General features: G+C 42.2%; 1 protein-coding gene across 5 annotated transcripts; it reads right to left on the bottom strand.

The window, feature by feature from the left end:
• Positions 1–2,776: 2,776 nt before the first annotated feature.
• avl9 (AVL9 homolog (S. cerevisiase)) lies at positions 2,777–22,745 on the bottom strand. 5 transcript variants are annotated; one of them, XM_060939323.1, is made up of 16 exons: positions 22,543–22,745; positions 19,772–19,889; positions 15,542–15,627; positions 15,356–15,427; positions 15,183–15,272; positions 15,007–15,073; positions 13,769–13,809; positions 13,584–13,622; positions 13,407–13,476; positions 12,808–13,232; positions 10,668–10,802; positions 10,223–10,566; positions 9,928–9,981; positions 5,338–5,426; positions 5,087–5,223; positions 2,777–5,056 (listed from the first exon to the last, which is right to left on the bottom strand). In XM_060939323.1, the coding sequence occupies exons 1-15, from the start codon at positions 22,612–22,614 to the stop codon at positions 5,108–5,110; spliced, it is 1,818 nt and encodes a 605-aa protein (XP_060795306.1). In that variant the 5' UTR covers positions 22,615–22,745; the 3' UTR covers positions 2,777–5,056; positions 5,087–5,107. The 5 variants fall into 5 exon arrangements, 3 of the variants coding, with proteins under 3 accessions (XP_060795306.1, XP_060795305.1, XP_060795307.1); XM_060939322.1 differs by having other exon boundaries at positions 2,777–5,223; XM_060939324.1 differs by lacking the exon at positions 2,777–5,056 and having other exon boundaries at positions 5,109–5,223; positions 5,342–5,426.
• Positions 22,746–25,560: the final 2,815 nt, after the last annotated feature.

Here is a 25,560-nt window from a genome sequence, read left to right as displayed (position 1 = left end):
CAAGAGAAAGACATCGAGCAACATCAACCTCTGTACGTGGTTTTTATAGACTTCTCAAAGGCCTTTGACACTGTTGACCAAGAGACACTTTGGAAGGTACTAGAAGTGTATTGATGCCTGGAAAGACTGATACAGCTCAATAAGCTCTTGCATGAGAACATGTTTGGGAAGGTTTCAATCGAAGGAGATATTAGTGAAGCTTTTCCTGTCAATCACGGTGTCAAACAGGGATGCGTTCTTGCCCCAACATTATTTATACTCTACCTTACAGCAGTCCTAGAGACTATGGGCACTAACCTAGATACAGGAGTCTACATCAGGACTCGATCGGAAGGCAAAGTCTTCAATCTTGCCAGACTTAAGTCCTCAACCAAAACTTGGCAATTTTGCACGTGAGAACAGCTGTACACAGATGACTCTGCATTTGTAGCAACAGATTTGGATGACATGCAAGAAATCGTTGATTGCTTTGCCAAGCTACAACCCTCTTTGGATTGAAAATCAATACCACAAAAACAGAACTCCTGTACCAACCCTCACCTGAGCCACAGCCAATGCCAAACAATGTTGTTTTGGTCAATGGAACACCTCTTAGGAGTTGTGAGAGTTTCATCTATTTAGGCAGTGCAGTTACCAACACAAACTCATCAGACTTGAAAGTAGACTGCCAGATTCAAGCTGCCACCAAAGCCTTTGGTGCATTACAAAAGCAAATATGGTCTCACCAGGACATCAAGAGAACCATCAAGTATACAACGCCGCAGTCTTACCATCTCTGGCTTACATCACCAAATGCATGATGTTTGACCGTAAACATTTCAAGAAACTGACCAGGCTACAACTCTGACACTTGCGTCAAATCCTCAAAATAAGATGGCAGGACAAGGTCCCAGATGTAGAAGTCCTCAGGCAAGCCAATACAGTAAACGTGGAAGCCCTCATCACAGCCTCACAACTTTTTTGGGATGGACACAAATTGCACATGCCTGACACATGACTACCCAAAGCTGCTTTCTACAGAGAACTGAGCAGAAGAAAGAGGAGACAAGGGGGACAGAAACTGAGGTACAAAGACGTCTTGAAGAGGAACATGAACAGTGCCGGAGTTATCGATTAGACGTAGGAAAGGGATGCCTTGGATAGAACAACATGGCAAGCACAGTTAAAAGCTCAGTGTCTGCAATGGAAGACAAGTGTCAAAGGGAGTATACAAGAGCTCACCAAACCAGATATTCCATAACAGCTCAACCAGGCTATTCATGCCACCACTGCAGATGATTCTGTCACTCTAGTGCAGGCCTCGTGACCCATCTGCGTTTCTGCACATCCTAATGAAGCAGTCATCAGTGCTAGCAATGAATAGCCGATGAGTTTACCAAAAAAAAAAAAACCCACACACACCACTTTATACTTTATTTTTACAGCTAGTAAAAATAATGTAAATATGACACAAAACTGAAAGACGAGTGTTGGAGTCATAAAAAAAAACAATCCTTTCCAATTTATTAAGACTAAAAACCAAAATTATTGAAGGTGCATCAAAAATGTGTCAATCAACGCTGAAATTGAAAATAAAAAAACAAACACAGAAAAACTACAAAAAACTAAAACACCAGGCTTTAAAACCTAACTGTACAGTTAAGGCTATAGTCACACTACAGCTCATGATGCTTTGCGATGGGTTATTGATGAAAATGAGGCGTTTTGATGGCAATGCTTCCCCAAGCTTCAGGAAGTATTCCCAAACCCATCTGCGAGTATTCACCACTTAGTTTGCCAACAAAAACATCACCACCAAATTTCAGTGCATTTAAATTTTTTGCAATGTTTTTGGTCACTCACGATTCAGAGACTCACCAAAAAATAATTTGCGAGGCTCAGAGAACATTTGCTGTGAATCAAACGATTGGTGGCAGTGCTATCAGTTTTTCATCGCCAAGTAATTGCAAATCCATCACGAGTTGTAGAGTGACCGGAGCCTAAACTGGCAGAACACAAGTGTACACCTTTAAAAATCAGTGAAAGAGATCAAAAGGATGAAACTGAATACGTTAAATGAATTTAAAATAAACCTAAACAATTGTTTAAAAAAATTAAAATGTGGGACCAACAAGGTCAGAAAGCAGCCAATCAGAAAGCAAAACAGCTCAAGTCAGCTAGTTGGCTGGAAACATGACATATTAACTGGTTAGTGAAATCCTGGTGGTGATGTCACATGATCAAATTTGTCTCAAGCTCTACCCAGGCCCCATTTTTAAACAAATATTTAATCTCATGGCTAATATCCCACTCACATGCTAAGCTACATGCTAGTAGTAGTTACGCTGATGCTAAGTAAGTGGCCTCTGTAGTCTATAGACACAAGCACTTTTTTGAGTGCACTTCAAAGAACACACTTCTGTATAGAACCCCTAAAGTCCCGAAAGGTGATTTTTTTTTTAAATTTGAGCCTAAAGGTTATCTCGCACATACAAGACAATATATAACAAACTTTTCAGGACCTGAACTTCTGCACCGGTGTGTGCTGCACTACAAAGACACCAAAGGATGAACAGAGGAAAATGTGCACTTGTGAGTGGTTTGGTGATTCTGGGATGTTAGAAAGTGATGCAGCAATGGGAACTTCCACTTTATCTACACATATCAGGCCCTCCACAAATTATTGCTCCCTCTTGTAAAAATTAGTAAAAAAAAGTTAGGAAAAAAAAAAATCCACCTTTGGTGAAGTTTCTTCATCTCACACCAAAAAAAAAAAAAAAAGGAGAAAAATCCAACCTTGAATTAAAATGAATTTATTTTTAAAAAATCCCTCAAGAAATAATTATTTTCAACAAAAACACACACCACAATTACTGGCACCCCTGCATTTAATACTTTGTACAAATAGCACGGAGTCTCTCCTCATTTTTTCAGTGTGAGATGAAGCGACTTCACCAAAAAGTGATTTTTTTTTTCTGTTTACAAGGGGTGCCAATAATTGTGGAGGGCACTGTACTGTAAATCAGCCACATGATTACAAGCCTATCTTGGGTGTGTAATGTTTGTAGTGTGTGAGGAAGAACAGCTTACTGAATAAGCAGCGGGTGCTCAGCTGCTCAGCATTTAAAGGTAGACTGCCTTTCAGATTTTTCAAGTGTAGGTCATAAAAAGAATTTTCCCTGACATCCAATTATTTTTGTTTAGTGGACTGAAAGCTACTGAATTCGAATCACAGACTTCCAATTTTTATTAATTTTTTAAATAGAACAATTAATGAATTTAGGTCCACCTGGCCCTAAATTCTCCGCTATTTTTTCCTGCTTCACCATGACCCAATTCAAGATCCTATGTCATGCATCATGTGGTGGGCTTTCCCCGTTCACACGAGGCATTGTGGGATACAAATTTGAAGCAAAATAGAAAAATGGAGGCGGTGAGTGTGCGAATGAAACGTGAAAGACCGACTACAGTAACGGAAAGTGAGAAGAAAAGATGGTATGTTGCAAAGAATTCCTTACGCAAGATGTTATGTTGCGTTTCCTTAATAAATATCGGTGGTCAGCGAGCACCTCAGGTGTGATGAGCTGTTCATTTAGCGACAGAATGATGTAACTGTCAGCGCACTGTCAAGATAAACCTGTAGATGGCAATAATGCAACACTGGATGCCAATTACTGTAAGACCCAAAAAAAGAAGCAGGTAAACCTGTGCATGCGCACATGGACTTTCTCTGTCTGTTTGATTCACGAAGTCAAGCAATTTCAGGCACATTATTTGCTAGGGAATCCCCTCAAATTAAATAACTTCCCAGCCACAGAATGGCCTGGGTGTTTTTTTTTTGTTGAGATATTACACAAATAGGTGGTGTAGTGGTTAGCGCTGTCGTCTCACAGCAAGAAAGTCCGGGTTCGAGCCCCGTGGCCGGCAAGGGCCTTTCTGTGTGGAGTTTGCATGTTCTCCCTGTGTCCGTGTGGGTTTCCTCCGGTTTCCCCCACAGTCCAAAGACATGCAGGTTAGGTTAACTGGTGACTCTAAATTGACCGTAGGTGTGAATGTGAGTGTGAATGGTTGTCTGTGTCTATGTGTCAGCCCTGTGATGATTTGGCGACTTGTCCAGGGTGTACCCCGCCTTTCGCCCATAGTCAGCTGGGATAGGCTCCAGCTTGCCTGTGACCCTGTAGAACAGGATAAAGCGGCTAGAGATAATGAGATGAGATGAGATTACACAGACATATCACAATGACCAAATTTCAGAGGGAACTAAATTTCACCGATTTTATGAAATTGAAAGGCCATCTAGCTTTAAGTGTGTTTATTAATGATCACTTCCTGCTACAGCTGTTGTGATTACTAATCTGAGATATTTCACTTAGTGTATTCATTTTTATTAATATAAAAGTTAATATATTATTGTATTATCATCTTATTATATGCAGCATTTCTGATTTTACACCAGACAGACATGATATATCTACACACACAAAAAATACTAACATCCGATACCACGTGATACTATGTGACACAAGTCTAGTGCAGGTTGTTGCACTAATGAGAAAATGACAAGAATTGACAGCAATCTGGATGTATTTCAAACCACCTGATAAAACTGTTTCAACAGTACTGCTTGATAGAAAGTGCGAAAACCTCTTACCTGAGGAGTGCGCTCTCTATTAAGCAAAGATAGTGTTTAAACAACAAAACATAAAACTCAGCACAGGTGGTACACTGCTAACAGAACATGGCAGCAACCAACATAAACAGAGCTGAATAAAATGTTCCTTGACGCCTCTCCTTGACCAATTAATACTAATTACATTACTCATTTTAATATCAGTATCGGAACTGACGAGTACCAAAAAAACGGCACTCGTACTTATACTTGGTCGGGGGGGGGGGGGGGCAGAGAAGGGTAGCGATGCATCGATGACAGACAGTGTACACTGGACAGTAAACGTTAAGGCCGCTAATTTCAGGTAAACACACTCAGATCAGGATGAGACGGTAAAGAGACACTGGAACAGCAGTGTATTCAATCTAAGAGTACATGAAACAACGACAGTGTGTGTGTGTGTGTGTGTGTGTGTGTGTGTGTGTGTGTGTGTGTGAGAGAGTGAGAGAGAGAGGCAGGTCACTGCTTGGTTGTTGTAGACTGTGGGTTCGGTATTAACGCTGGCTGAGAAAGTGTTGAGAACCACGATGACATCACCGACTTGGCGTTGTTCAAGGCTCCACCAACAGACTGACCTAGAGAGAGAAAGAAACAATTAACAGTGTGTGCTCGGAGCACATGCTTGTGTTTGACCACCATCAGCCTGAAGAAATGGAGCAGATTCGTGTCGGTGATTGGCCGGTGCTGACCTACAGCTCTGCCGGTTTGCACTACACTTCTGCTGGTGCTCATCACTGCGCTGCCCAGTCTCCGCCCTCTTTCACTGTTCTGTACAGAGCTACACAAGACACACAAAATTAGATTCATTTTTTTTTTAAAACACACACACACACCACCATTCTGTGTAAACTCTACAGACTGTTGTGTGTGGAGTTTCCAGGAGATCAGCAGTTTCTTTCCCCCGTTCTGCTATTTGATGTGAACATTCATTAAACCTCGTGACCTGTATCTGATGTTTTTGCATTACATTGCTGCCACATGACTGGTTGACTAGATGTGCAAGTGCTCCTAATAAAGTGGACAGCGTGTGTGTGTGTGTGTGTGTGTGTGTGTGTGTGTATACACAGAGCTGCAGTCAGAAGTTTACATACACTCATGAATGTCATGGCAATTTTGGGCTTTCGATGATTTCTCTGAACTTTTTCTGAAGCAGAATGATTATGCGCACACACCTTTAATTGGAAAGAAGAAAAAAGCCCCAAATTTTATTTGTGTTTTTTTTTTAAATCAACACACAGGCACAATTATACATACAGCCACCTAATTTGATTAAATATCCCTTAGCAGGTTTCAGCTTGACCAGATGCTTTTGGTCTCCATCACCAAGCTTCTGTCAGAATTCTGATTGGATATTTAACCACCATTCTTTACAGAATTGATAGAATTCAATTAAAATTTGTTGGTTTCCAGGCACGGACTGGACTTGTAAGCACAGTCTATATATTTTTGGGGCCGCAAGGTGGTGCAGTGGTTAGCACCATCATCTCACAGCAAGAAGGTTCTAGCCCAGTGGCTAACTGGGACCTTTCTGTATGACGTTTGCATGTTCTCCTCGTGCCTGTATAGGTTTCCTATGGGTGCTCTGGTTTCCTCCCACAGTCCAAAGACATGCCGATTAGTTCAATTGACTACTCCAAATTGTGTACATGTTCCCAGCCACCAGATGAGGGTTTGGGTCCCTCTGGTGTGCTGTAATCGCTCAAGAGAATTCATGGAAGCTAGCTGTCGGCTTCCTGGATCAACAACCTTCAACTATGAGGATGGGCGCAGACATACATTTCTGATAGGGTTGAGGTCAGGACCTCTGGAAGGCCATTCCAAAAGCTTAATGTTATCCTGTTTTACCCTCTACAACCAGCTTTGATGTGCGTTTGTGGTCATTGTCCTGTTGGAACACCAAATTGTGTCCAAACTTCAACCATCTAATTGATGGTTTGAAGTTATGCCAATAATGCTGATGTAGTCCTCCTCCATTAGTCCATCCACTTTGTTTAACCCTGCCGAACCATGGTACAGTTACTACCATGTTCTTGAGGTCAAATTCCTCACCTTCACTCCTTCAAATATACTTCTGGTCATTCTGGCCAAACAATTCAATCTTTGTCTCATCTGACCATAAAACTTTCCCCCAGAAGGCTTTTTCTTTGTCAATATGGTCAGCTGTAAACTTTAGTCAAGCTTGAAGGTGTGGATTTTGGAGCAGGGGTTTCTTTCTTGAACGACAGCCTCAGTCCATGGAGATGTAAAACTCTCTTGACTGTAGACTAGGGCTGCACGATTCTGGAAAAAATGTGAATCACGATTGTTTTTGCTGAGAATTGAGATCATGATTCTTTGGCATGATTTTTTTATACAAAATGTTTATTGCACTGTTTATAACATCTGCATTGCTGAGGTTATTTATTTTTTATTTGTCTTTATTTATTTATCTTTTTATTTATCCTGTTTGTTTTATTAATTTTATAGGCCTAGTTATTCTGCTTAATTTATTTTTGTCTACATCCATGTATTTTCTTCATCTGTTATCCTGATTTTTGTGGATTTGTTAGATTGTACCTGTTTTATATACTTCAATTAAAAAAAAAAAAAGTTAGGCATGGCTGAATGTAACATGAGAAGAGAAAATGGAGAATGGATTGCGTCATTCTTATTTACTAGTTTATGAGTTCAGTTTCTGCACTAAATTACACACATTCATATTAGTCTTACAGTTACATCGACATTTTTTTTGTTTAAATAATACTTAATGAGATTAATGTTTATTGTTAATGATTAATTTAGGCCAATGCTCGATTTTGGTTGTTTAAAATACCTAAGGGGTACTGGGTAAACTAGGTCTATGGTGCAAAATATTTATAAACATCTGATAAAAACCCGCCGAACTAATGTCAAACCCGCCCAATTTTTGTCAACCAGCCCAAGCCATTTTTTGCCCGCAAAGTAGAATTCGAAACCGCCCAATCTGGCAACACTGGTTTCCACACACTCAACTGCAGGCGGGCTTCCTCCACTGACTAAATCATGTGTTGTAAAGACGCTTTATCATAGGTCGAGGGAGGAGTCAGTGGCAGTGCTGCCTTTAGGGGCGCTTGAAAAAATCTGGGAAGAAATGGGATCATTTGTTTGTGATGCCGCTCGTGAAATAAAATGCTTAAGAATCGTTGTGTTTCGAAATGAGATCACGTGCATGTGTGAATCGAGATCACGATTTTTTTAACGATTTATCGTGCAGCCCTACTGTAGACAGTGATATTGGTGTCCCAGAAGCTTCTAGTTCATGGCAGACCCGTGCCTTGGTGGTTTCTGGGTTGTTCTTGACTATCCGAACCAATTTCCTCTCAGCTGAGGGGGGACAGTTTGGGTCTTCTTTCAGAGCTCAGCAAAGTGGATACACCTCCCAATAGCTTGTATTTGTCAAACAAACCCTTTTTATGTTGTGCACAGAGAAGCTACCTGCTGTGGTCAATTATCATCACTAACAGGAAGTTAAGAGGCCTTGACAAGTTAAGACATTTTGGAACCAAGTGTGTGGAAACAACCTTCAGTACAACACAAAGCTAGGAGAAGGTAGCAACAGCTTTCCAAAAGACAAAAACACCAGTGGAAAAGTGAATCTGGGAGCAATGCCACTGAGAGGGCACCTGGCCAGGCCTGTGTGGTCATTATGGAGGACATGACCCCAGTTCAAGCATTAGTGACTTAGGCAGCATATTTGCTGTCAGAGGTACCCATCCAGGGGCCAACCTGGTGGCCTACACTGAGAATGCTCCCACTGTCTTAGCCCACACACAGATGGGCCTTATATGCTATGGCTGGTGATAGTGGAGATAGTAAGAAATTTAATCCGATCATGCACTACCTGCCATAAGATCTCACCCAAGAAGCCACTATCATGCCTCTTCCCATTATCATGATGCCTTTCAAGCACACCAAGATGGATTAGATCAGGCAGCTGCTGTGCTGTGTGCACGAACATACACGTTGCATTGGACTAAGCAACGCACTATATGGTGGCATCTGCAGTGTTGCTAGGAGCCTTTCCTCCTTTCCATACAAAAATCCACCAGGGCACAGGAGAGATAGATGGCTAAATAGATGGACAAGTATGGAGGTTACTAACAGTGGCTCTGCACTACCACAGAGCAGATCAGTAAACTGAAAAAAGTCAACAAACCAGGACGTTGGCGGGACGACCTAATAGACGGAACCTGCACCTGCTCTCCCTGGCCTTGCTCCTCTTCAAGACACTTTAACACCCCATGGATCTGGAGTTCACAACCCACCAGTGTCAGGAACAGGAAGAAGCCCATGGTACAGCCCAAGTGTCATGGTACAGAGGCTACAGAAATTGGGCTTCAATAATTCATCTACATCTGACAGCAACCACTGCCACTGGCTGAGCTCATCAAATGGAGCATGTACTTCAGCTCGGCAGGATACCCTTGGATCCTGGATACCACCCTACACCTGGGCTTATACTGTACTTGCTTTTACAAAACATATGCAAGACGGCTGCTACACAAATCCTGCATTCATTTGACAACTCTAATGTGCGTGTCCACAAAAAAAAAAAGGCAATTTTTGTTCCGCCCACAGGGGCAGAATTTGAAGGAATACGCCAAATAACGCATGTGTGGCTTAGAAATATGCTCTTTGTTGTAGTTGACGAGATGTTTTAAAGGTCTGTTATACAATCTACATTGGCACTACTGCCCATTTCTGTGTGCCCCCCGCCAAGACACACATTATCTCAGCCTTCTCAACTCCAATCACCTTCATCGGTTACACTGTTGTCCAAAAGGTACAGTATATCTCATGGACAAAACCGAGAGGATTTAAATCTTCCAGATGTATGCAGGTGAATACGCAAACAATACAGAGTTGTTTTACATAGCTGTCTAATCACACATCAAGTCGAACTTTGGCCTAAGTGGGTGGGACTGTGATCACAGGTCACCATACGGGTCATGGAACACATTGTAGGGTGACCAGACTGTAGAACTGAATCCTGCACATAAGCATCCACTTAGTTACTGCATATGACAAGCTTATTAACTGAAGTTTGTTAAGGCAACTGACCACCAGGTCAGGAGTTCAAATCCTAGCATTGCCACACTGGCTCATCGAGCTGACCAAATGAGCAAATGTAAACATACCCACCAGGGTTCAACTAGTCAGTTTTGTTGCTTTGCTACCATCCCAACATAGCCGTCTATCCGTTTGTGCTTAAGAGACTGCAGATGAAAAGATAAACAAAAGAAAAGCTTCAGCAGACTCACTGTGAGAAACGCAGCTTCACATCCGCCACACTGTACTGACCTTGGAACGGGTGACTGTGGACACACAAGACACACCTCCATTTATTCAACTCATCACATTACGGATGTAGAAATTGATCTTCATTTATTAATCTCAAAGTTACAGATTCCATTAAATGTATCCCGAGGTTTCTTTTTTTTTTCCAAATACAAAACAAATCTCTCTCATCTTCCATTCTTTCTCCCTTGTTTTCATATTTCTTTCCTTCCATCTTTAATTCTCTCTCTGATTTGGGACACAGCCCTGTGTTCTCACCCCGGTGTGATCTCGGTGACAGCCGGGTGGTGTGTGCCAGACCACACTCTGTAGTTGTGTGTGATCCTCCAGGTGGAGATGAACGCAGATCCGTAATCTGCCAGCAGCTTCTCGCTGTCTGGACCTTGCTGTAGTGTGGACGCTAATAGTGTGTGCATGTAGTGTGTGAACTGAGCCCGGATCCACTCATCCCCTCCCTCCCAGCCGGTCCCGTCCAGAAACACGTCCTCGCTGTGTTCACTCACACTCTTCAACAGGAAGTCGCAGAAACGCAGGTCAGCTGTGGTCAGGCTGAGGATACGTCGTAACTCTGGGTCAGCAATGTGGATCACAGCCTCCTCCACCTGGGTGCACATGCGCGCACACCACAAATGTGATCTATGCCATCAGGTTATTCTATTCAATCAAATTACAGTGTGTGTGTGTGTGTGTCTGTCTCACTCACATCTATGATGGCATCACTCAAGTGTCTCTGCTGACGGAACAGGATGTTGGTTGCTCCAGCAACAAACCCCCGAACTCTGACATCACAGAGCAGGTGATGCTGCTGAAGAGCCATGTAGGGTAAACACAGGTAACCCTACACACACACACACACACACACACACACACATTATGTAAGAAGAGAATTTTACAATAGTCGCTCCAGCAGCTGAAAAATCAGCCAGGTTTTTCTTATCTGTCTTTCCTGCTTTGTCATTGCTTTTCCTTCCCCTTTTTTGTCTTTGCTCTATTTAAGTGATGTTTAGATTCAACAGTACTGGCAGTAATTAATCATGGGTGTTTTTATTCAGTATTTTCCCCAGAAAAAAATTAAAGCCCTAAATTCTGGCATGATAAAACACAGACAACTGAGTGCCAACGGCGCGAAGCGAAACTGGGGGGTCCGGAGGCATGCCCCCCCGGAAAATTTTTTGAAAATCGATGCTCTCAGGTGCATTTTCAGGGTCTCTGAGAGGTTTTAGATACATGATTATAGGATAGATTTTAACAGTGCTTCAATGATTTCTGACCTAAATAGTATTAATGTATACACATTTGAAATTTCACCTTAAAGTTCAACATACAAGTTAAACTGTTTTGTTATAGATTACTTAGGTATACGATAGATTTGAAAATCTACGGGGATCCCTTGCACTTAATTATCTATGATCAAGTAGTGTTGTAACAAAAATGTGCATGAAAATATGAACAGTGGTTTGCTCCATCTTATGCAATCCAATGAAGAGAATCGATCATCATGACCTCCTGTTGATCACAAAGGGATCTGAACCTAAGACCTGCCACCTTAAAATAAGTTGCTGTATTACTAGAACTGTAATGATTTAGAATGTTTCTGATACAATTACCGTAATACATGTATAACTAAGATGCACTGAAAAGAAAAGTAAGGCAACTGCATATTATAAAGTTTAAATTTTGGCACTTTATTAAATGGACTAGATTAAGATTAAAACATATTTAAAGAAAAAGAAAACTTAATTCATACATTTAAGTTTGCAGAAAGATTATGTATTTATAAAAACATTCACGAAGAGATTGTGTTAATAAGTGTCAAATGTAGCATCATTTCAAATAATAATCATAAGCATATTTGGCAGTGTGACGTCACTGTGAGCCTTAAACAAAAGAATAATCCAGAGCCGCCTTTTGTTAAATGGATCCCAGTGACATCACACTGCCAAAAATGCTTATGATTATTATTTGAAATTATGCTATATTTGACACATTTGGACAACTTCACTTCGTGAGAGTGTTTATAAGTACATAATCTTTCTGCAAACCCAAACTAATGAATTAAGTTTTCTACTCCTTTAAAGCAGATTAATTCTCCTTGGCTTTTGCTTGGCCCAATGCTGGGCGACCCTCTCATAGTCCATCTCGCTGTCATCCATGCTGATGTGGATCAAATTGTCCAGCGAGTCTTCTCCTAGCTAATTAAAATCAGTCGGCTTTGTCCATCTGGTGGGGAACAACATCGGCAGCCAATGAGATCACTTATAATGAATCGGAAACTTCCGGGGTGTTTGGCGTTTTCTTTCGATATTTTTATTGGACGGTTTGAACACGTGATCTTGGCGTAGCCAACAGATTACAGTTTGTTTACATCATACCACGCGGACATTTTACTTTGACAGAATCAACACAAACATTGGGAAAAAAGACCGCTTGTTTAACACAAATATCAATCAATATGTAAATGGATCTGTTATTTGCTCTCCTATGTATCTCATTACTTGGGGGTAGGAAATTTTAACCTATTGGTATAAATCTAAGCGTATCGGATTTTAACTAAAGCGACTAAGTGTATTGGCAGGCAGAGCAAGCATATCGGGCCTGATACGCTAAAACGCTTTGGGGACAACTATGTTATTGTAATTGAACCCAATCATCAATTAAATTTGGGCAACTGAGTAACTAAGGGGACAATTACTTTTGCTACACAGGGTGCCAGTTTTCCTTCAGTAAACAAAAGGATGATTTTAAAACTGTAATTTGTGTTTACTCAGGTTAAAGTGTATATAAAAAAAGAAAGAAATCTGGAAGGGGCAAATACTTTTTCACAGCATGGTGCATGTGTGTACCTTGGTGAAGATGGCGAGCGGCAGACCGCACCGGTCCTCCTCCAGCAGAGGTGTGTGTGGGTGTGTACTGGGAGTGTGCGCTTCACTGTGTGTGTGTGGGGCAGTCTGAGTAGGCGCGGCTTTGGGTTGAACAGTGATGGGCGTGTTCGACTCGGACTCTATATTCTGAGTCTGTGCACTTCTTCCTCCGTCTCCCTCCTCCAGCACACTCGGGTCCAGATTCTCCCACTCATTATCCAGCCAATCAGGAGAGCTGGGATTGAGCTTAGCACCGGTGGAGCCCTCTGATTGGTTGGCTGTAGGCTCAGTGATAAACACTTCTGTGTTCTCTGTGAGGTCTGAGCTCTTGATGTTGTCACCACTCTCTGATTGGCTGCTTTTAGGATGATAGAGAGAGGAGTCGGGCAGGCCACGTTCGATCATACCTGCACACACACACAAACACACACTGCATCATCATCAGCAACATCTGGCATTACTACCAACATCTGGCACCACTGTCTTCCAAAAGAAAAAAGCCAGAAACTTCCTTCTTCCATATATGGACTCACAAGACACACCTATCTATTTCACACAACACATTGTAATGCGTGTCTCACCTGGGAATAGCGAGAGAACAGTCATCAGGGTCCCCACTAATCTGTTCACAGGAGAGACATAGAACAGCACCTACACACACACACACACACACACACACACACACACACTTCATTAGACTGCAAATTAGATACACATTTACTCATCTGAAAAGTGTGTGCATGCGTGCGTGTGCAGACCTTCTTCTCCAGCAGAATCAACTTAAACAGGACCAGAACCTAAAACACACATTAATAATAATAACAATAATAACAACAATAATAGTGGTTATGAACTAGATGTAATAATGAGAGATGAAGTGTGAATGTTAAAATGGTTCACAGTGTTACAGGACATTAACTGTCATCTGTAATCAGTGGGTTACCTTGTGTTTAAAGTGCAGTATTAAATCTCGCGCAGATAAACCTGCAGAGAGAGAGAGAGAGAGAGAGAGAGAGAGAGAGCACGCGCAAGAGACTGGATGAGAAGGTCACACTTTATGGGTGGCTTTACAAAGGAGTGTGTGTGTGTGTGTGTGTGTGTGTGTGTGTGTGTGTGTGTGTGTGTGTGTGTGTGTGTGTCAAGGCCAATGCATGTCCAGTACCATCGCATGTCTCCAGTTAACACGCGTCTTGTGCCAATGCATATTCTGGGTGAACGTATATTCTGGACCAAAGTATTTCTCAGACCAATGAGTGTCTCAGGTTAACCTATGACTCGGGTCAATATACATCCCAGAGTAATGCACATCTCCGGCCTACACCACATCTCTAGCCTACGCAAGACTTAGACCAAAGATACCCCAGGCTAATGTATGTCTTTTTCCAGGATGTACCCCGGCCCAACACATATCCCTGGCTAATTTACATCTCAGGCCAACACAGGTTTTGGGGCCCATGTATATCACAGACAAACATATCCAGACCAATGCACGTCTCTCCCAACACACATGCCGGGCTAGCATGCATCAGGCCTGGGCTAATACATGTCACAGGCTCACATACTGTACGCCTTGGTCCAATAGTTATCTCAGGTCAACACACATCTTGGGCCAAAGTATGTTTTGGAGCCAACATGTGTCTTGGTCAACATTTCTCCCGGCTAATGCATGTCGGATAACTGACCGTCCACTATGAAAGTATTGGAACAGCAAGGCCAGTTCTTTTGTTTTTGCTATACATTATCTAGATCTTTTGATCTCAAACCCAAATGTTTCAGCGTACAGCAAAAACAAAAGAACTGGCCTTGCCGTTCCAATACTTTCAGAAGGGACTGTGTGTGTCTCAGGACAACACGCATCAAAATACTCCTTGGCTGATTCCATGGACATGTTTTTGGGCAAATGTACATCTCAACCAACACATACCCTGGGCTAATTTATGTCCCAGGTCAAAGCATGTCTCAAAACGGAGCAATTCTGGGACATACTGGGCCAACACATGCATATCTCGGAGTACCACCCATCCCATCTTCGGCTATCACCTCTCCCATACCCATATCCCAGGCTAATACCTATCCTGGGCTAGCACAATTAGCACACAGTGGCTATCGTGAGCTTTAGCATACCATGTTCATGTGAATAAATTGAAGTGTATGATATAAAGATGATGCCTGATAGTTTACCCAGATACACCTGTGACCCCTCCAGTGTTGGGAACCGTAGAGACCCGTTCATGTGATCATACAGCTCCTACACACATACACGGAGGAGGGAATAATGAACAACAGAGATAGAGACACCCTCTCTCTCTCTCTCTCTCTCTCTCTCTCTCTCACACACACACACACACACACGTTACCTTCAGGATGGAAATCTGAGAGAAGTCTTTCTCCTCAAAGTAGGCATGTGTGATGAGCTGCAGCTTCGCCGCAATCAGACCAAACACCGGCTAAATAAAAAACACACTACAGTCAATTACAAATACACACTAGCATGGTCACACACAGGCTGAAGGTTACTAGTCTTGCTCACCACTCGGCTAAGCACACACACGCTCTTCTGCACCGTCTCCCTGGTGACATCAGCTTGTCTCACCTTCAGTGCCTGAAACAAAAGCGAATTTACCTCACACCCTGACCGTACTACGGCTAGTACAGCTAATCCTGACAGAACCCCAGCTAGCATGAGCTCCTATTCACTGTAACGAAGGGTACGGACCTTGGCTTCAATCTGTCTGTAGCAGGAAACGCCGTACACACACTTCATCTCCTCGCTCAGAGGCGGCAGGAGGAAATACACCGTGTCTGAAGAAGCAGACAAAAGAGGAAAAAAAAAAAAAGTCCTATAAATTCAACACTCAACTAAAACACATTTCTCGATCATTTAGAACGTACAATAATGACGCAGTTACTGTTTTAATGAACTAGATTTAAAAATGAATTACACACAAGTCTAATTATAAGCAACAGTGTTACACAGCGTTACATATTTAAAACAAGCAAACATTTCATTCTCTGTGATACAGCGCCTACAGATAAAGGTGATCTACTCCAACAAACGATAGAAAATTGACATTTTGCCATCATTTTCATCATTTCAGTTAAAAAAAAAAAGTACACCCTTACATTTATCACACTTTCAAGTCCATAAAATTCAGCTCAGGTGTTCCAGATTAGGTGCCATTGATTAGAAGCTCCTGCAGGTGGAACCGGACATCCAAGGTCTGGTGTTCTCTTTGATATTGAAGCACGTGGTATTATCTAAAGAGCTCTCTAAGGACCTCAGAAGAAGAAGGAAAAAAAAGGATGCGCATGTCTATGAATCTGGCAAAGGATTAAAACAAAAAAATCTCTAAATTATTAGAAATAAATCTGTAAAGAAAATCACCTACAAGTGGCGTAGATTTCAAACAACTGCCAATTTGTCCAGGACTGACAGCAAATTCAGCCCAAGAGCAGACCATGTGATGCTAAAAGAAGTCTCCAAGAACACCAAATCACTGGATCAGCAGGTGTTTGTGAACTCTTGCGACTGTTGATGTGAAAGTGCACCCATCTACAGTCAGAAAGAGACTGGACAAATTTGACTTGTATTTGGAGTCTTTACTGCCCAAAAGGAACGTTAAAGCAAGACTATAGTTTGCCAATGAACATGTAGGCAAAGATCAGGCCTTTTGGAATAACATTCTCTGGACAGACGAATCAAATGTGTGGCCCAGACCAAAGATGACTTTTCAGGAGAAGAACCTCATACCACCTGTGAAGCATGGTGGTGGAAATGTTATGGTTTGGTGTTGCTTCACTGCCTCAGGAACTCATTGCATTCATTGATTCAACTCTGTATTCTGAATCGTATCAAAGAGTACCTGAAGGTAATGTGAGGTCATCTGTTCAAGAGATGAACCAGAGGTGGACCTTTCAACAAGATAATGATACTAATAAGCACATGAGCAAATCCACCGAGGAACGGCTCAAGAAGAAGAAATGGAGGGTTATGGAATGGCCTTTTTCTTCAAAGCCCAGATTTGAACCCCAGTGAAATGTTGTGGGGAGATTTGAAAAGGGCAGAACATGCAAGAAAACCTTCAAATATTGTGCAACTGAAAAGCAGTCAAAAAATTTCAGCAATCCGATGTAAGAGACAAAACACCTACAATAAATTATTTCTGTTAAAGTGGAGAATACTGCACTAGCTTCTGACATCAAGGGTGTACTTACTTTCTCCACAGAAGAATATTACAACCCCGATTCCAAAAAAGTTGGGACAAAGTACAAATTGTAAATAAAAACGGAATGCAATGATGTGGAAGTTTCAAAATTCCATATTTTATTCAGAATAGAACATAGATGACATATCAAATGTTTACACTGAGAAAATGTATCATTTAAAGAGAAAAATTAGGTGATTTTAAATTTCATGACAACAACACATCTCAAAAAAGTTGGGACAAGGCCATGTTTACCACTGTGAGACATCCCCTTTTCTCTTTACAACAGTCTGTAAACGTCTGGGGACTGAGGAGACAAGTTGCTCAAGTTTAGGGATAGGAATGTTAACCCATTCTTGTCTAATGTAGGATTCTAGTTGCTCAACTGTCTTAGGTCTTTTTTGTCGTATCTTCCGTTTTATGATGCGCCAAATGTTTTCTATGGGTGAAAGATCTGGACTGCAGGCTGGCCAGTTCAGTACCTGGACCCTTCTTCTACGCAGCCATGATGCTGTAATTGATGCAGTATGTGATTTGGCATTGTCATGTTGGAAAATGCAAGGTCTTCCCTGAAAGAGACGTCGTCTGGATGGGAGCATATGTTGCTCTAGAACCTGGATATACCTTTCAGCATTGATGGTGTCTTTCCAGATGTGTAAGCCGCCCATGCCACACGCACTAATGCAACCCCATACCATCACAGATGCAGGCTTCTGAACTGAGCACTGATAACAACTTGGGTCATCCTTCTCCTCTTTAGTCCGAATGACACAGCGTCCCTGATTTCCATAAAGAACTTCACATTTTAATTCGTCTGACCACAGAACAGTTTTCCACTTTGCCACAGTCCATTTTAAATGAGCCTTGGCCCAGAGAAGACGTCTGCGCTTCTGGATCATGTTTAGATACGGCTTCTTCTTTGAACTATAGAGTTTTAGCTGGCAACGGTGGATGGCACGGTGATTTGTGTTCACAGATAATGTTCTCTGGAAATATTCCTGAGCCCATTTTGTGATTTCCAATACAGAAGCATGCCTGTATGTGATGCAGTGCCGTCTAAGGGCCCGAAGATCACGGGCACCCAGCAGGGCTCGAAATTCATATATTTTTTCACCAGGCAGCCGGACTAGTTACCTTCAACAGTAACTAGCCAAACAGAAAATCAACTCGCCAAAATTTGTTCATGTATGAATTTTACTTCCGTCAAAAATAACACAAAAGAGAGTAGTTACCATTGTTCATGACTAATGTGCATTTATTTCAAGACCCGAGTATTTTGATACTGGTTTTTTTGCACACTTTACAAATTGGCATTTGCTGTTCCACGTCCTCCTCGCGATATCCAAAAAAATGCCAGATGACTGACCCCTTACTAGTTCTTTTAGGAACCAATTCATCCACTTCCATTTTTAATTTGTCGCTGAAATTGACAGAGCTTACACAGTAGCCTATGCAACACCCGTGATTGCACGAACTGAGTCAGCGCTGTAAACCAAAACTAGGAAATCTTCCCACAAGTTCCTTTCAGCACCGAGATGTCACCCGGGATTGGTTGGCAAGTGTGTGACGTTATTGTTTTTTTTACCCTTAGGCGGCCTCTCACGTTACTGCCTGAGGGACAGGGAGAAAACCACCGGAAAATGTTTTAAACAAACGCAACAAACACGAAACAAACACAAGTTGGCAGATGACCATAAAATACTCGATAGTTACGATATAATAAATGTTATGTATCTCACACAGAATTTTCGGAAATATATCGAGTATATTCGACATATCGCACAGCCCTAGTCTGAATCTTCGCTTCATATATATTTTTTATTTTCAACTAGCCAGCCGGGCTGTCTCGTGACAGGAATTACCCGCCAAATGACAAATTAAGTCTCCTCAGGCGACCGGACCACCACGAATTTCAAGCCCTGCCCAGTATGGTTTTCCGGCCTTGACCCTTATGCACAGAGATTCTTCCAGATTCTCTGAATCTTTTGACGATATTATGCACTGTAGATGATGATATGTTCAAACTCTTTGCAATTTTACACTGTCGAACTCCTTTCTGATATTGCTCCACTATTTGTCGGCGCAGAATTAGGGGGATTGGTGATCCTCTTCCCATCTTTACTTCTGAGAGCCGCCGCCACTCCAAGATGCTCTTTTTATACCCAGTCATGTTAATGACCTATTGCCAATTGACCTAATGAGTTGCAATTTGGTCCTCCAGCTGTTCCTTTTTTGTACCTTTAACTTTTCCAGCCTCTTATTGCCCCTGTCCCAACTTTTTTGAGATGTGTTGCTGTCATGAAATTTCACATGAGCCAATATTTGGCATGAAATTTCAAAATGTCTCACTTTCGACATTTGATAAGTTGTCTATGTTCAATTGTGAATACAATATCAGTTTTTGAGATTTGTAAATTATTGCATTCTGTTTTTATTTACAATTTGTTCTCTGTCCCAACTTTTTTGGAATCTGGGTTGTACATATATTGATATCTTTGTTCAATAAATGATTGAGAGAGCTCATTTTCCTTGGGTTTTTTTTTCCATCACCTTTACTGTATCTCTAGGCACTGTATCAAAAGAGTGAAATGTTTGCTTGTTTAAATACGTTGCGAAAAGTCTACAATGTCCATGGGGTGTACTTATTTGTTCCAATGACTGATACATACACACACAACATATTACTAAGTTATAACGTGTTACACAGTGTGATATATACACAACACGTTAGGTGTGTTTACCTTCCTGATAGTTGTGCGCTCCGTCAGGCAGCGCGAGGAACGGCAGGTACTTCCACTGATCAGGCAACGAGTTACTGTCATGACCTTCATCACTGATGGGGGGGTATGAGAACTCCACCTATACACACACATTGATCCAATAAGAAAGCTTGTAATTTCTCAATACGGCATCCAAACAAAACGGTGAGGACATCTCAACACGTCTCAACCAATCAAACCACTTAGAGTGTTGCAACACACCGGCCGATCAAAAAGACTGCAGTGCCACAACACCGTGTCCAATCAAAATGCTTGTGATCATGTCAAAAGAGCATCCAAGCCACTCAGAGGCAGTCAATCAAAACAGAATTTTTGGAATTCCCAGGGTTCGTGCAGGATTTTTGTGAAGACATTCAAGGACATTTCAAGGAGTATTCAAGGACCAAAATCAAAATTTTCAAGGACCACATCACGATGGGTACAATCAGGATAATGAACATTTGATTGAACTTTTGAATGAGGAAAACTGGCGTTTTGGGTTGCAAAAACCTTTCCAAAATACTCCACAACCAAATTCACAACCATGATATCAACATAGTTTGTGTTTATATTTAGTATTCTTTGCTTTTTGAGGTGTTTAGTTTTGGAGTTTACGATCGTTAAAGTTGCTCATGGTTCGAAGCTTGGTAGCCGAGCCTTTTGTTTTGTTTTTTATTAGAAAAAAGCGTGGCATTTGCACAGGTGTTACATTTTATTCGTTTCTTTTATTTTCGCTTGTTATATTTTAAAACAGATTTCGAAAACAATCATTAGAAACACTGTCACTGATATAATTGAAATCTGTTACATTTCAACAACAAATTTAAACATGGAAAACTTTCTAAAAAACTCTATACGGCAGAATTTGTTTGCAACAAACTGTCTCTACAGTATGTTATAGCAATGTAACCATTGCAGCTAAGCGATTTGGTTCACTCAAAATTAAAAACGTTAACGCTTGAGCTTCTTCTTTAGCACCTCAATTTTGTCGTTTAGCTCATTAGCCTCGAGTTCCATATCCTTTATTGTCCTCTTGAAGCTGTTAGCTTTCGTGACATACACTATCTTGCGTTCTTGTTCTGCTAGTTCCATCAGCTTGTCAACATACTCTTTCAGTTGAGATGAATCTTCTCGTATACGTCTCCTTCTTGTTTGCATAGCGAAAATTTCATCACTGACATCCTTGTTCACGTGCTTTTTCTCTCTCTCCTTGTGCACGCCCAACAGGAGAATTCAATATGGCGCCAGAGAACCAAAAGCGCATTTGCGAAAACACAGGAAGCCCAGAGTGTTCATTTTAAATGACAATCGTGTCATCATTTTTCTATATTGATTTCCCTTCATTTCTCTAATTTTTCCTTTTTAATTTAATGTTTTAATTATTACACCTAAATACATGGGAAGAATTTAAGTATTTTTATTTATGATTTTTCAAGGAATTTTTCCTATTTTCAAGGAGTTTCAAGTGCCCTTGAAATGAGTTTTCAAATTCCAGCACTTTTCAAGGAGTTCAAGGACCTGCACGAGCCCTGAATTCCACAAACAGGACACTTAGGATGCTGCGCCGGAGGCCTCTGATGTGATCCATGATCGAGTTCAGGTTAGGACAGGTGTGTGTATCATCTCATCTCATTATCTCTAGCCGCTTTATCCTGTTCTACAGGGTCGCAGGCAAGCTGGAGCCTATCCCAGCTGACTACGGGCGAAAGGCAGGGTACACCCTGGACAAGTCGCCAGGTCATCACAGGGCTGACACATAGACACAGACAACCATTCACACTCACATTCACACCTACGGTCAATTTAGGGTTACCAGTTAACCTAACCTGCATGTCTTTGGACTGTGTGGGGGAAACCGGAGCACCCGGAGGAAACCCACGCGGACACAGGGAGAACATGCAAACTCCGCACAGACAGGCCCTCGCCGGCCACAGGGCTTGAACCCAGACCTTCTTGCTGTGAGGCGACAGTGCTAACCACTACACCACCGTGCCGCCCACAGGTGTGTGTGTGTGTGGGGGGGGGGGGGGGGGGGGGGGGGGCAATCTGGTGCAATAATAGGCTAAAGGGGCGGGGCTACTGGTATCACTTATCCACTCCAGTCTTACTGCTGCAGCATTAAAAAGATGAACAACAGAAAGCAGGAATAAACTCACAGTAATAAAAAGAAGTGACTATACTTTCAGGAGAACACACACACTGACCTGCAGGCTCTTGTAACACTGCAACTTCTTAAATATTTAACCAACATTAAATATTTAGATGTTTCACCCGATGCTTCTTTCCTTTTCCAGTTACACTGACCTTACTTCTGCATGCGTTATATTGGTTTCTTTGGCATTTATTTTTGAGTAAATAACAACTAAACTGGATATAATGGACATTATATATATGTATGTATACACACACACACACACACGTGTATATAACTGTATAATGTACACAACATTCATGTCATGACTCTTCTTCATCCTGTTTCTGCATATACTGTACAGCTTGGACTTCAAAATAGCTCATACACACACCCCTTAAACATATCCACTTTTCAAATTTGTATATTCTTTATTCTATTTATATAACTACTTTTTTTAATTACTTTATCTTAACTGCTCAAGCACCAAAGCAAATTCCTTGTATGTGAGAACGGACTCGGTAATAAATTCGGTTCTGGAGTCTCTTGACAGCCAGCTTCTGGCAATAACGCACCTGTGTTCGGTTAGTTAGCATTAACGTTAGCTTTAGCATGAGCTTACTTGGCAGCCCCTCTTGTGATGGAAGCCGACCACCACGATGTGCAGCACGGCTCCTTTAACCTCGGACTCCATCAATCTGCGTGTGTGTGTGTGAGAGAGAGAGAAGCTAACTTTTATTTACGATTAAAATCATAAAAACCAACGCCTCTACTCCCCTCATCCAGCTCTTACTGATGGACAAACAGAGACAACTTCCGCCCTCGTGATCATGACGTCACTGGATGACTCATTCACTGCACTTTTTTTTTTCTTAGTACATGATGTTCTCATCTCATTATTTCTAGCCGCTTTATCCTGTTCTACAGGGTCGCAGGCAAGCTGGAGCCTATCCCGGCTGACTACGACAAGTCGCCAGGTCATCACAGGGCTGACACACAGACACAGACAACCATTCACACTCACATTCACACCTACGGTCAATTTAGAGTCACCAGTTAACCTAACCTGCATGTCTTTGGACTGTGGGGGAAACCGGAGCACCCGGAGGAAACCCACGCGGACACGGGGAGAACATGCAAACTCCACACAGAAAGGCCCTCGCCGGCCACGGGGCTTGAACCCAGACCTTCTTGCTGTGAGGTGACAGCGCTAACCACTACACCAGCGTGCCACCCCATGATGTTCTTGTTTTACATTTTCAATAAAATCAGAAGTTTTAATTTTTCCTTCATGTTTTAATCAAAATATTTCTTCTTATATACTGCCCTTAGTAGTGGTTAGCACTGTCGCCTCACAGCAAGAAGGTCCTGGGTTCGAGCCCAGTGGCCGGTGAGGGCCTTTCTGTGTGGAGTTTGCATGCTGTCCCCGTGTGTTTCCTCCACATGTTTATGTCCCAGCCCTGTGATGACCTGGCGACTTGTCCAGGGTGTACCCCGCCTCTCGCCCATCGTCAGCTGGGATAGGCTCCAGCTTGCCTGCGACCCTGTAGGACAGGATAAGCGGCTACAGATAATGGATGGATATATATATATATATATATATATATATATATATATATATATATATATATATATATATATATAAGGCGGCACAGTGGTGTAGTGGTTAGCACTGTCGCCTCACAGCAGGAAGGTCCTGGGCTCAAGCCCAGTGGCCAACAAGGGCCTTTCTATGTGGAGTTTGTATGTTCTCCCCGTGTCTGCGTGGGTTTCCTCTGGATGCTCTGGTTTCCCCCACAGTCCAAAGACATGCAGGTTTGGCTAATTGGTGGCTCTAAATTGACCGTAGGTGTGAATGGTTGTTTGTCTCTATGTGATGACCTGGTGGCTTGTCCAGGGTGTACCCTGCCTCTCGATCAGCTTGCCTGGGGTAGGCTCCAGCTTGCCTGCGACCCTCTATAGGATAAGTGGCTACAGATAATGGATGGATGGAGATTTTATATATATATATTAGTGCTGTCAAAAATGTCGCGTTATTAACGCGTTAACTTGACTCAATTTTCATCTCTCATCTCATCTCATTATCTCTAGCCGCTTTATCCTTCTACAGGGTCGCAGGCAAGCTGGAGCCTATCCCAGCTGACTACGGGCGAAAGGCGGGGTACACCCTGGACAAGTCGGCAGGTCATCACAGGGCTGACACATAGACACAGACAACCATTCACACTCACATTCACACCTACGGTCAATTTAGAGTCACCAGTTAACCTAACCTGCATGTCTTTGGACTGTGGGGGAAACCGGAGCACCCAGAGGAAACCCACGCAGACACGGGGAGAACATGCAAACTCCACACAGAAAGGCCCTCGCCGGCCACGGGGCTCGAACCCGGACCTTCTTGCTGTGAGGCGACAGCGCTAACCACTACACCACCGTGCCGCCCTGACTCAATTTTAACGGCGATAATTTTTTTATCTCGAGATTAACGCTCTGTGACATGATGTATGTTTTTCATAAGCTTTTGAAACTGCCAGGAACTTGGAACAGAGACTTTGCTTAGAAAAACGATAGCAGCTAGACTGTAATGCCGCGCCCCGCACAGCCAGAGTCCTCTGCCCTCCCCCCAAAGAACCAGCGCGGGCAGGGCGCGCTAGCCCCGCGCCTCGGAACGAAGAGCCACAGTGCTCGGCTTCGGTTTCGTTTTCCCATTGGCGGCTCCAGCCCGACTTTGCAGTGGCTGTGACAAGACGTGTTATGCTCTGCAATAATAATAAAAAAAAAACATTGGTACAACCAGTGTTCGAACTATGCCGATATTTTCGGTGGGTCCCTTTTTTTCCCTTGGGGGGGTGCTTGTGCTTGTCTCAGAGCGCGGCTCTCCATCGCACGCTCACTTCGGATATGCAAATGCTTCCCGTTACACATGATTGCTGTCAATAAACATCATTTTGCCAATATTTTAGAGACCCCCCAACATTTCCCAAATCATGTTTTCAAGGGATCTCATGTCTGTTTCAGGGGATCTCGGATCCCCCGAGTACCCCCGTAGTTCGAACGGTGAGCAAGCCCATTCACTTTTTTATGCTGATAAGAGAATTACAATGGTTTTTCATGTGACAAAAATGTGCGATTAAATTGCGATTAATCGCGAGTTAACTATGACAGTCGCGATATTAATCGCGATTAAATATTTTAATCGCTTGACAGCACTAATATATATATATATGAGAGAGACCGCTTGTGCATGACGTCATGTATCACGTGATAATTTCACCTGGGGATCAAACAGACATCGTCTTAATCTATCTTCAATATGGTTCATTTTTGCACTGTTTTTGGTTGTTCGAATCAAGAAATAGATAAAAAGGTATTACCGTCTCCCTGCTATCAAGAAAAATGTTAACAAAGAAAAGCAAATGCTTCAAGAACAATGAAGAAATGAGTGGTTAAAGAGAATACGATAAGAAGAGCTAAGCCTGAAGACTCCAGAGAAATTCACGATTGTATTTAAAATGTATTAAAAAAAAAAAAAGTCAGAAGTCAGTATGGAAGTTTGCTTAAGAATTTCATTTTTTTCTGCTCATATTCGAGTTAGCTTCTTCATGAAAGTGTTTGATTTTCTTATAGGTGAAGCAGCTTC

This window comes from Neoarius graeffei, chromosome 14 (assembly GCF_027579695.1).
Source record: "Neoarius graeffei isolate fNeoGra1 chromosome 14, fNeoGra1.pri, whole genome shotgun sequence".
Classification (NCBI taxonomy): Eukaryota; Metazoa; Chordata; class Actinopteri; order Siluriformes; family Ariidae; genus Neoarius; species Neoarius graeffei.
Note: the sequence above shows the minus strand (reverse complement) of the source record. Positions and strands in the feature narration are given on the sequence as shown.

What these genes read in the sequence shown, in the direction of transcription:
- avl9 (XM_060939322.1), bottom strand. Translation starts at nt 22,614, where the DNA reads ATGGAGTCCGAGGTTAAAGGAGCCGTGCTGCACATCGTGGTGGTCGGC. An exon ending in TGAGTGATGCCATCATAGAT is followed by an intron (nt 10,567 to 10,667) that starts GTGAGTGAGACA and finishes ATGTGCACCCAG; the next exon opens with GTGGAGGAGGCTGTGATCCA. An exon ending in GTGAAGCTGCGTTTCTCACA is followed by an intron (nt 5,427 to 9,927) that starts GTGAGTCTGCTG and finishes TGTCTTGTGTAG; the next exon opens with CTCTGTACAGAACAGTGAAA.